Raw genomic sequence first — 12931 nt, 5'->3', positions numbered from 1 at the left:
CCAAAGTCATTACAAATTGCAGGGACTCAGAGCCTCTGATAACTGAGCACCCAAAAGTGGAAATGCTTGCACTTGCAGAGATGCAATACTATTCGTGATGTTATCTCAGCCACTCGGAGCCTTCAAGCTCAAACTGCAGCTGCTGTAGCAGCTCTGCAACAGAAAGGAACAGTAACTTTAGCCAAAAGGACTTGCCTGGCATGAATGAAAGCATCGACTTCTACTATCTCTAAACAGCTGACGTCTTGGAAAGGGGCGGGAGGGGGTGAGGGGGTGGGGTGGGGTGTAGAAAAGTGTTTGCTAATTGCTCAATAAGAAAACATCTTTCCTTAATTAGCAGTGAAATTTTTTTCGCCCAATGAATACTAGTGTCAGTTTGTCTACTATTCTGTACCTTACGGATTATCTGCTCAGTGATGGAAGAAATATCACATTAGAACTTTTTGAATATTTCTAAGTAGTGAAAACTTGAAAAATATTATTTGTTAAGGTATTAGTTATTCACAGCCTCTATAAGCACGTGATGAGATATATTTCACCTACATTAACTTTAAAATAAAATTTTTAAAAACCTTAAAGAAAAGCTTCTCAAACTTACTTAACTACGTGTCTCAACAAAGACGTTCTCTGCAAATTAAGGTGTGCCTTTAATGTGACTGTCGCATTGACAAGTGCTAGGGGCCAAATAACGAGAAGTGCTTCATACCCCTCATTACACAGGATTTACTGACTTTCAGCTTCAGTTCTCTACAAACACTAACATTAATCTGAATAATAGATTAATTTTTTCAATAGGACTACCATATCAGCTAAATTAATGTTGCCACTAAAGTTTTTAAACTGAAAGCGGAAAAATACACTAGTGTTGTAGCATAAAGAACGCCTACACAGGATAGGACTATGAAATGAAATGTATGCAAGTCAAAGAAAAATATGAAAATCAAGGATTAAGAAAGGTTAATTGCTGCATGAACAGTTTCCAAAATATATTTATTTAAGCTTTTATCAAAGGCAAAGAGTAAGAAATACAGAATTGCCAGAAATTCTATAGACACATGAAAAATTACTATCTTTAAAATAGAACATCTGCCTCTGAATAGTATGTTCAATACAGGATGAGCATAGACATGTAGTTAATATAAAGCTGCAGATCTAACACTAGTAAACACAAAACCACTCAATTTTGTAAATTAAGTGTACATTCAGCTAAAGAGTTAGCAAATTTACAGTCTCCTTCCATATTAAAAATAACTGTATCTTGCTAGTTTAAAGCCATCAATTTTCTGACTGAATGGGGATACCAGTTCACAAATTATCACATGTGACTTTTAGCCTGTATTACTTTCATAAAAGCCAATGCATACTATTTAAAATTTTAATTTCTCTATTTTAATCACGCAGATGACCTATCCATTAAGTTTAAAGATCTTCAGCAAACTCCGTATGTATTTTAAATAAAACAATTTTATAGAGTGCAAGAAAGGATTCACAGAAACATATTTTCTAAACTGAGTTTACATACAGCAACATTGCACTATTCTTTTCAAGCTGCAAGAGGAAACAGAATTGTATTCATCTACTAGAGTATATTTCTACAATGCTGTACATAGTGGTGTGGTCCACAAATGCCAACAACAAGGGACTGAAAATAGGATCAATTCTTTTCCTTCTCAGAAACAATCTTGTAAGCATCTGAGTTCCCAAAGACATAAAAGAATAGTCACTTTTCTGAGATCTTTTGATATCACTCTTCATGGTGAAGCTATCCACGAGTGATGGGAAAGATCTCTTTTGAAAGTAAATGGTGCACCTTCAAGTGTGTTCAGATACATCTTTGCTGTTCCTTTCTATGTTTCTCAAGTTTTACTTGAAAAGGATGCTTGATTTTTTAAAATTTGGTTTAGGTATCACAATGGGATACCTTATATCAGTCACTGCTTGCAGACCTTATTCTTCCAGCATAGAATCTAGCTGTTTCTTTCTCTGTGTCAACACAGGAGGCTGAAGTAATCAGATAGGTCTAAAGAAGACAGAGGATGTTAACCTGCACTTTCTCAGAATCTGTGATGAGTAAGTCCATTCTTTCAACATGACCACACTGAGCCGTAAGGTATATAAATAGCTACTTTTAATCTAAAAGCACAGCTATCACAAAAACGTGTATAGCAGGACTATCTATTCATAATATTTAAAATGTCAATATTGATACTATTGTCAGGGATTAATACATTCTGCATATAACTTTATCATTCCCATCCACCCTCTGCTGTCACTCAGTAATACAAAATAATTGTTGGCTCTTCCCCTCACTATGTCTCCAGACGAAGCGTACACACATTAACATCTGTTGTACTGTCTAGGAATATCTTTGCAGCAGTTCTCATAGTTTTATGAAGTGGTAATTCAAGCTCACTCTGTACATGTTTTTTTATTAATTACTTGCCTGTGTGTTAGAATAGAGGAGACAGAGGGGGAAAATACAGATGTTATTTCCAACATAATATAAAGCAAACAGCAGTTGTTCTAAATCAGGCCAAAAAATAACCCTTGAATGAGAGCATGAAGATACATTCCTGCTGCAAACCCGTGTAACCCACCAGGTCCAGCCCCTTCTCCCATCTCCTCTCAATATGCATTTCCCAATTCCATTCGGATAAGCAGGAGTTATGAAAACATGCATTAATGTGTCCCTTAAGTATTTTATCATGCTGAAGATGAGAAACAAAAAGTTTAATTATGACCCATAACAGAGAATCATTCATTCAGACCTTGCTCAGTTAGATGCGAGACAGCTACCTTAGATCATGAAGTTTGACCACAGTATGCTCTTACTACTGGAGTATTAATGCAAAGTAGATACTTATTACTGAAGCCAATTTATCACCGATCTATAACCAGCTTGACACATGCAAACATTCAAAAATATCACACAAAATAAATTGTGGCATACATCTCCATGCATTGAGCAATTCATATACAGAAAATGAACCATATGCTTTAACAAAGAGTACATAACGTTAGAAGTAGAATATGAAAGGGTTAAAAACAGATAACAAAAACTCCAAGCCATATGTGATTTCAAAGAACCTAGAGCGAAAATGGACTTGCACCACCAAAGTTTGCCATCACATCAAAATAATCTCAACATTTTTGTCCACATCATTATCAGGATATCTGAAATAACAACATAGTAGCAGTAGCTGTGCTATACTTTAAAAGAACTGAGAAAATAGTTTCTCAGTAAGTTAAATAATATGACTGGTAATTACTATTTCGGCATTTCATGGCACATCAGAATACAAGCTTAACAGACTAGTAAAAAAAAATATATCAGCCAGTGACATGACAGTCATCTAGCTGCATTATTTTTAATTATAGCTGAGACACCTGAAACTTTAGGTTTTTCCATATGCAGAAAACCAGTTTAAAGAACAAAGTTTTATTCTATTATTTAAATATAATAACACATGGCTGTTCTTTCTATTGTACAAATATAATAGCAATTGTAGTAAGGAGTGTTGCTTATATGATTAAACAGATAGTTCAGCATTATGATACGTTTGACAGGTACCGTTACTAGCACTATAAGAACAGACATACAATATTGTTATTACCATACTGTGTGTGCCGATACCTCCATAGCAATATAACTCAGCAAAAAGGAAGCACAGACTCCGCATTTTCATCACTGCAGAGGTCTCCGTATGCTGTTATTCAGTGGAGCTTTGGGCAGATTACACTTTCTAGTATTCTTCCCATTCTCAAACTGGCTTGTCAAAGCCTGATCTCCCCCCATCCCACCCAGTTTCTCAAGACCCAAAGTAACCAAGACTGACCAAGTATTCCTCTTTCTATTTTACCCTTACTAGACACACAGCAAGGCCAACATCAACAGGTATTTAGAAGCAGTAGTAGTAAAGTCCACTTGTATTTAGTAGGTTGCTGCAAATACAAATTATCTTCTAAGAAACATAATACATATACATGCATTCTCTTTAACATGCAGATCAGGGGGGTGGCAGGTACAGTTATTAAAAGACTGAAAGCCTTAGAATTCCTTTGACCTCCATTACAGTCTAGGACTCCTTGCTCCTTGAAGGATAAGATTGTATTTGTCGAACCTATGGTAACATATTGCAAGTGGATTTTCTCTATTCTTCTGTATTAGCTATCATACTTTAAAGGAATACAGTTTTACTAAGGGAGATGTATATGTTGTTTTGAGATTCAGAGATTTTTCTTTTCTATTTAAAAAAAAAATCTTACGGAATTTTCTTTATGCTCACATTTCTCACACGCTCTATAAAAATATCATTGACATAGGGTGAAAAGGTCACATGCCTCACAGAAATAAAGCCAAGTATTCCAGTAAGGTTTTTCACCTGGAAAATATTTCTATAACTAATTCTATGTATTGGAAATTGTTTTATTATTATTTTAGCAACAAAAAAAAATCCTCCATGCCTTTTCCCAGCCTAGAGTTCCTTGAAGCGATCTTTCCCATAAGAAAGATAAGTTTTCACTTAGAGGATAGCATCTCTAGCAGCAAGAGTTTAATACTCTGCAACAATATCAGGGATATGCAATCCTGAATTTACAGCTCTTCAAATGAATTTTATAGCTATACTATTCATTTTGGATCAGATACTTATCTAAAATTCCATATATTTTGGTAGCCATAATATCTGATTTAAAACAGCTTCCAATAAGCCAAAGAATGGTACTAAAAAAAAAAAGGGAAAAAAGAAAGAGAAAAAAGACACCAAAAAGAAGGAAAAAACCCAAAACCTGGGACCTGCAAATTACTGTAGCTCTTTACAGCTAAACTATTTTACACCAGCTAAGGATTGAGCCCAATATGCACAATTCCACTTCAAAGTTGATGTTTTTCCCACCTGCATAGACCTTTGCTTCTCATCTGCTCTGTTAACAACACACAAGAATTTCTAATTAGTTTATCCAAAATTCTTTTTACAGTTATTTTTATGCCTTTTCTTATCAATGACTCAGGAGGAGAAAAAAGTGCCGATTGATCAATTAGTCAAGCTTTATTGATATACAATATTCCTCAATACTTCAGAAATGTCTGCAGAACAATTTCCTCCAATCATAAGATCAATGAATCAATGTAAAACCCCAGTAATTAAATTTATCAACTCAGTATCAATACATCTGGCACTTTATGAAAGTATTATGCAAAGTTTGTTCTATTAAGGGATATATTGATTGAGGGCAAAGAGCCAAATATTTCTATTATTAGATCTAGGAATGCTAGATCAAAACTCAGTCTGTTATAAACAACATACAAATGTTTCATGTACACAGATCTCACGCTGATTCCGTACCATTAAACCCACTCCTAACAAGCAGATAAGCCTATTAATTGATGATTAAGACTACAGGAAGATCAGTCATTATATTCAATGTTTCTTGTATGCATTCATTGAAGAAACGTATTGACAGAAACCTTCAGACTAATTTTCCTCTAGGAATTATATTTTTAAAAAGAAGGAGAGCATCTACACAAAAGCAGATTTCAAACCTTGTTCATGCAGCATAAAATAGCCTTAATTAAATTTTGAAACTAAAGCTTTGCAGTCTGAAAGAGATTATCACATCTCTCTCCATTGTATACAGTAGTTATTAATTGAAAGGTGAACAATAAAGCCTAAAGATGCCATATCTGATCAGATCCATATTAAAAACCAAAACAAGGAAACAAAAACACCTTCCAAGTGTTTTACAGTTTAATTCTTAAAGGACTAGTATGCAAAGTATTCTGGAATATATTTTTAGTTGCTAACCCTTACTACATATGCATAAGCAAATAGAGCACAAAAGTTCATGAAGCGCCATTTTATTAATTATAACAAAAAAAGAGTAGTAGGCTTTTTATACCAAGGGAAAAAAAAACAAACCCTGAATAATTTTGGGCTTTAACAAGAAAGTCTTAAAGAACATCTAATGACATAAGACTATATAATGACATAAGACTATATTTTTTTCCCCATGAACTGTATAATGAAAATAACAATAACAATACAATCTTCATGTTTCTAAAACCTGCTAGAAAGAGAAGCAAAACTCCCTATGCTTCCACAGATGTTGCAATAAATGAAAACAATTTGATTGAGTAGTGAAGGTATCTTATTATGAAGGGGGGGAAATAGCAACAAAAACCCCAAACCCACCAGATTTGTGTAGGAGTCACATCCTGTTACAAACATCAAACAACAATGAGCCTTTATTACCATGCTATGATTGCTTCATTTCAAACATGATTAATTAGCAAGTATAACACTCACCAAAACTCCCACCACGCTGCTGTTGCTGCCTATTTGCAAATGGGTCCCTATCAAGTATTCATAAGCATATTAGTCTCATTTATGACACTGAAGAAGTCAAAGCATCCTGCTTTAAGGATGATTTAGCTCATACCTTAGCCGAATAGAAAACAAAACAAAAACCCAACAAACACCGAAACCCTCTTCTGTCAAAGGGATTCTTTGATAATCCAAACAGAAACTTCATGCAAAATGAAAAACTATTCTTAAAAGTTGCTGAACAATTGAAATGTTTGAAAATAAGTAGAGATAAAAGATCAATTTAGACTTTGTTTTGGTATTTTGTTTGTTTTGGTTTTTATTGTGTTTTTTTTTTACTTGAGATTTCGACTTGATATTCAATTTGAAATACACTGCTCCTGTTGAGAATGAAAGTGTGGTTCATATGCCAAAAATGGAATCAAAAAGAGGATGAGAAGGGGAAGACACACTTAACAGGACTCTTAACTCATGTTTTAAGCTGTGCAAACAGATACCTTCAAATGTACCTTACTTGCAATAAACATTACTTTGGCAGTAAAAAAAAAACCAAAACAAAACTTTGCTTCACAGGGAGGAGAGGTGGAAACAGATCACAAATAGAGAAGAAACATGACTGAAGACAAGAGCAAAAAAAACCCCTGAATTTGCCCTCTCAAACTGAACTCTATAAATACTATCACAAAACCAAGGGAAAAACGTTCAATTTGGAAGCAACAGCTGTATTCCTAAGCAAGAAAATATCCCTGATGAAATAAAGCATGGGCATCCTGAGAGGATCTTTAAAAGTATGAAAAGAGATGCCTGTGTGGCAAAGCTAAAGTTTCAACGTGAAAATAAAAATTAGGCAGAAGATCTGATACCTCCTTGGTTTACCAGCTCTGTATCACAGATACTTGATGATTTTGTCACACCCAGCGCAGAGTCATTTCTAAGTGCAAATCAGTCCTACTCTCTCCAGCTTTTTCAATTTTATAAATTTGGGATCAAAAACATCAAAGCAGCTTCCACTTCGGACCTAACTTTTAGAGGATCAATGTGACAAGTCACTGCTTGATAGATGTTTCTCTTGATAAACGACTTGTTCAAAAGAGACATTGTAGCTTTCATTTCCTGACCACAACACACTTTTAATTTGCAACAGCAGAGCTGCTGGAGTGTGACTAGTTCCCACTTTCCAGCCTTTCAGGATTGTGGCACTGTCAGGCCACATACATGGGCAAAACAAAAACTCAGAAAGAGGTGCATCCGCAACAAGAATTGTAGCAAAACTTTTCCTCAAACAGGAACCTGATTATGTTTGATTTCTCCTAACAGTGGGCTTTTAAACTCCCTTCCCAACCACATCCTATCCCTAACATTTTAGGAAAGGGGGGAAGTGAGGAGAAATCATATTTGGAAATATATACTTAAGTGCCATAGAATGTATATAGCTGCCTAATAGTATCATGTTGATTATACATATATATATTACTGCTACTATGATTATTATTATTATCTGGGAATAGCATTTAACAGTCCAAACTGTCCACACCATCCAATTTCAGCTCTCAGCATACTGTCCGATTCCCAATTTAAAATTTATAAATGTAATATCCTCTTCATCACAAGCAGCAGTCCAATCTGCTCTGAATATATATTACAGCTTTAACATCACAGAGGGAAATCTCCCATCTGGCAATCACATTTGCTCCAACAGCTCTAGAAAAAAAAAAAAAAAAAAAAAAAAAGGAGAAAAAAAAGAAAAAAAATGTTCTGCTCTTGCTCGCTCTCCTCCTTAAAACATTTCTCAGGGCAAATTATGTGCATCTAAAATAAACAGTCGCCTTATTGATCGCTTCAAAGTCAACAAGTTCTACATGCAAAACGCAATCAGATCACTCGCATCATATAGCACCCAGGATATGTTTAGCAATATAGTCACCTACAGCACCAAAATAGGAGTGTACGTTGTGCAACTGCTCTCTCAATTTCTTTCTTGCATTCAGATATGTTATTACGAGAGATCATCAGCCACACACGCCAGACCTCCCCCTTATCCCAAACACACACACACGCGCACGCACACACACTCTCTCTCCTAGGGTCTCTCTCCATCCTTATTTGTTGCTACCAAATGCAATTAAAAGTGAACGTACCCTCTTTTTGGTTGCAGAAAACAGACTAATAGTCACTTCTGTTGTTAGTTCCTTAACCTTAATTGCATACCTAGAGGTGTATCTACTGCACCAGAAGGAGATCTACTGAAATTCCCCATGCTCCATTTTATCTGACTTTTTTGGAGGAGAGGGCAGCGTGGGGGGCTGGAGAGTGACCGTTAAAATGAAGCCAGTTTCAACACCTGATTATTTCATTCTGTTACACATTGAGAACAGAGCAGTGGGAACCAGACACTTGTAAACTGAGCATAAAATGCACTTATTATACAATATTAAACATTCGGCCACAACAGTAATTTTGTTTGTTTACATGCAAAACATTCCCTCACCCCACATCAGTTAAAACCTCTAGCAGATGATTATGCTGAAAGTAAGAGAGGGAAAAGCAGCTGGAGTTCAAATATATACTAAAAAACTATTAGTTTGCACAAGGAAAAGAAGCATTTTAGGCATGTATGCACGAGTATGTAGACGTATAGGTGTATATATTCATTGCTACACATTTTTGCCTTCTCCGGCCACTGAGTTTTTCTAAATTACACACCACTGGAGTTCAGTGGTGTATATAGTGCACTGCTAGTAACATGCAACTTTAGATTTTACAACTGAGATCAATACAACGGACAAAACTAATGCTACAATCGAAGCAGAAATTATAAACAAATGATAGCAAGAGAAAAAAATGCTTCTATATATATACACAAGTGAAAATATACTATTAAACATTAGCTATTTATTACAAAATATTTGCATGCAGAGTCCTCAGTGCGTTATCATGCTATTTAAATTTGTCTTTGCTATTTAGATGCAAAGGAAGTAGATCCCAAAACGGACATACCATAAACACTGGTGCTACTGATCATTTCTTGCTGGCAGCACAAAAAGCTGAATTGGATTTTTCACAAGCAGGAATTCCAAAGGTTGCTTTTCATTAAAGCCACTTTTCCTCTCAGCTATCAAATGTCACTGCCTTGAAACGTGGGCCCTTTCGTCAGGTATTCATTTAACCTACATGCATATAATTAAGTGGGAAAGCAACATCAACAAAAAGGGGATCTCAGATCACAAGAGAAGAAAGAAAGGGGGGAAAAAAAGCACATGACCAGGAATGCAAGTCCATGTCAATTTCACTCACTCCCATTGAAACTAACAAGAGCTCCAGGGAGGATAGTAATAGGATCAGTGGATTGTATATACCATTAAATTATACATCTTTCTCTCCCTTCCGAGCCAACAATACGCCCACCACGCTGTACCCCCTCCAAGATGATGTGCTTACATTTCACTGCAACAGCTCCTCTGACATATCCGTGCCTCCCCCCCCCCCCAGTCAAGCCACAGCAATTTTAACCTAACTTTTGTTTTGTGAGATTATTTGCACTTATTTGCTCAGAAGTTAGTTGCCTCAAAGTCCAGCCCCGCGTTACCTGCAGTTTATTGTTTTCAATGCAACTTAAAAATAAATCCAATTAGGAGGAGGAGGAGGTGGGGAGGGAGCTTGCAATCGCGAACTCTTAATCTGCCTACTATTGTTGGCAACGATCAAGGAAGAAAAACCATGCACTGCGATTGTATATCTGTACTTTCCAGACTACGATTAGGAAAGCAGAGCGGAGTGTTTAGTATCAGAAAACGACTGCAAATTAGGCAAAATATTTAGGGCACGAGCAGGCGATTAAAAAAAAAAACAAACCAACAAAAAACAAAACAAAAAAACCCACCAAAACCCCCCACGCGGCTCTTTCGCAGAGCTTTAAGATTAAATAAAATTTCAGACGATGGTAGAAAGACTGGGGGGGGGGGGGGGGGGGGGGGGGGAGGGGGGGGGGCGCGAGAAAGATCCTCTTACCTGGAGATTTGGTACAACAACCCGATAGGTTAGAGTAGCATCGATCCGCTGTGTTTGCTGATGAATGGGGGCTCGGGTTAAGTGAAGGTGCCTATGATTTGAAATCATTCCAAGTTTTTGAAGGGAAGACTGACTGCAGCCTCTGCCATGTTGGAATTTCAAACCCAAAACAGCTGCTTTGCAAGGAGCCAGCATGCCAGCAGCTGGACGCCTGCGCAGAGCGCCGCCGAGCCAAATTCAAATCACTTTCACGCGAAGAGCCAAAGATCAGTTTTCAAAGGGGGAGCGGCGCGGGGGGCGGGGGCGCTCCGCGGCACTGCGCGCCGGGGCCGCCGCTTCCCGCGGGGGGCAGCGGGGCGCTCGCGCCGCGGCCCCGCTCCCGCTCCCCGGGGCGGCGGGACGGGGCACGGGCCCCCTCGGCGGCGGCGGCGGCCGGGCTCCCTCCCGGGCGCGGCGGCGCTCCGCGGCGCGGGGCGGCGGGGGAGGGCCGGGGCCTAGCGGCGGCCCGCACCCGCGGGGCAGGGAGCCGACGCGAAGGTTCCCCCGGCCGCGGCCGACCCCCTCTCCGCTCCGCCGCGGCCGCCCCGCTCTTCCCCGCCTGGGGCCGGGGAGCGTCCCGGCTCGGCCGGCGGCGGCCTGCGCGGCTTCCCTCGCCGGCCGGCTTCCGCGCCGCGTCTCCGGGCGGCCGGTGCTGGGGCTCACTGGCCGCCGCCGCCTGAGGAAAATGGCCGGAGTGGAAGTGCCCCGCGCGCGGCGGGCTCGTCCCGGCCCGGGTGGCGGCCAGCGCCCCGCAGACGTGCCCCGCGCCGGCGCTGGCTCCCGGGGAGCGCCGGCCGCTGCCCGCCGGAGCCTGGCTGCTAGCAGCCGCGGCGAGGCATTCCCGGTAGCCGGCAATGGCTGAGGGGCCCCGGCAGCCACACCTCCCTCTGCCCGCACTTCCCCAGCCCCGGCTCGGCGGGGGATGGCAGGGAGCCAGCTACCCCGGCCCACAGCTGCCGGGGACTCCCCTTGCATAAGAGGGATTCCCCGGGGGGCCGTTAGACGGCCTTTACAGCCTCTTTACGCTGGCAGGGAAGGCATAAAGTGGCCACACAGCACAAATTGGGCCCTCCCTCTTGTACACCGGTAATGCTGCCTCTCGCAAACAGGTCTTTCTCCAGCGTGGCCGACCCGCCGTGCCGGTCTCACGGGCACCCTGCTCCCTCCGCACGCCCGCGCCTGCCTTCCCGCTACCGCAGCTGCGGAGAGGGGAGCCAGGGCTTCCCACGGGACGGACTTGCGTTCCTGGTTTTACACCTGATGAGGCGATCAGAGCATCTTTACCATTTCTTCTAGGGGGGAAGAAGCCACGCTGTCCAGATGCTGCTCGAGCTCTGCCTCGGGGTCCCTCCTGGAGCGGTTTAGCTTCCCCCCTTCCCAGCCCTGCTGAGGAGTTAAGACCAGCTTGGAAGGGCTGTTTGTCCATCCTGGATGCGGAAGAGATGGATTACATTTTTCTAGGAAAACAGGAAGATGCAGTGGGACTATGGGCTCTGGAGGAGGCAGAGGAGACCAGTGCCAGGGGGTTAGCATCTGGAGGGAGCAGGAATGGGCTGTTTTCCTGGCTGTTTTCCTTTTCAGTAATACAGTAGGCGGAAATAAAACTCACAAGTAGCTGCCAGCAGAAGCTACTGTGAGCTGTCAGCCAGTCCCTATCTTACCAGGTAATGGAAAAGAGAGGAGAGCAAGGCCTGTCGGATTGATGTGGTCCATGAAGTGATTCGGTCAACCCAAAACTATTTTCACCAGCTGAAGACTCTTTTGGGAGGCCTGAGCCCCCTGGGCGACAAAGCTGTGCCTAGAGAGACTGGAAATAAAAGGACAGAGCAAAATGGCTAGACAAACTTTGGCTTGTTAAGGATACGGAAGGTGTTCCTAGCTTGCTTGGGCATCTAGGGGTAACGCTAGTGCTAACGCCGGTGCTGCTACGTAAGGAGAGCACTGCTAGTGGAATAACAAGGTGTTTTGAAGCAAGGAAGTTGGTTCTAGAGCGAAACTTCTTGTGCTTCCCGTCATGTCCCAATGAAAACGAAACATACATGTAGACACAGTTTAACTGGATGTTAGAACTTGCAACAGAAGTCTATAGAAGTCACCTTTTCCCTGCCCTCAGCACTGGCTGACTATAAGCAATGGGCCCGATGCCTGGATCAGCCCATTACCTGTGCAGATAGCCACCCGTTGTCCTTTCTACAAGAGCTACTGGATATTAAGTGGCAGCTTTGGCATTAATGCAGGCAGGCGACTGTTCCAAATGCAGGCAGCATGTCAGTAGCTTATGTTGTTCACTAATTTGACCAAACTATACATATTACACTTAGTAATCTCCGATGCTGAAATCTGCAGCACAGCATATTGCCTCTGCTAGTGTTGCCAGCACCAAGCACTGCAAATAAGAAGTCAAGGTCTCAAGGTCACGAGCTTGGTCTAAAAATCATATCATTAAACACAAAAATGACTCTTTTTGTCTTTGCTTTTTCATACATCTGGATTCCTTCTCCCGTGGCACTATGCACTTTTTCTCTCAAGCGAAAGATGAGTTTCTTACACAACTACAGAGC

The 12931-nt window shown here is 40.9% G+C and overlaps 1 protein-coding gene across 5 annotated transcripts in view; it reads right to left on the bottom strand.

Moving 5' to 3' along the window:
• The window catches only part of FIGN (fidgetin, microtubule severing factor), a 106583-nt gene extending 95750 nt beyond the window's left edge, over positions 1–10833 (bottom strand). For 3 of the 5 annotated variants that reach the window (XM_056349813.1, XM_056349811.1, XM_056349817.1), the window contains exons 1-2: positions 10332–10833; positions 9321–9490 (exon numbers count right to left, since the gene is read on the bottom strand). Coding sequence is in view for 2 of the 5 variants with exons in the window: in XM_056349811.1 (XP_056205786.1) it covers positions 9321–9345 (25 nt within the window). In the remaining 3 variants the exon portion in view is untranslated. The remainder of the gene's footprint in view (positions 1–9320; positions 9491–10331) is intronic. The other 2 variants (XM_056349815.1, XM_056349814.1) reach the window with 1 other exon arrangement.
• Positions 10834–12931: the final 2098 nt, after the last annotated feature.

Source organism: Falco biarmicus, chromosome 8 (assembly GCF_023638135.1).
Source record: "Falco biarmicus isolate bFalBia1 chromosome 8, bFalBia1.pri, whole genome shotgun sequence".
NCBI classification, from domain to species: domain Eukaryota; kingdom Metazoa; phylum Chordata; class Aves; order Falconiformes; family Falconidae; genus Falco; species Falco biarmicus.
Note: the sequence above shows the minus strand (reverse complement) of the source record. Positions and strands in the feature narration are given on the sequence as shown.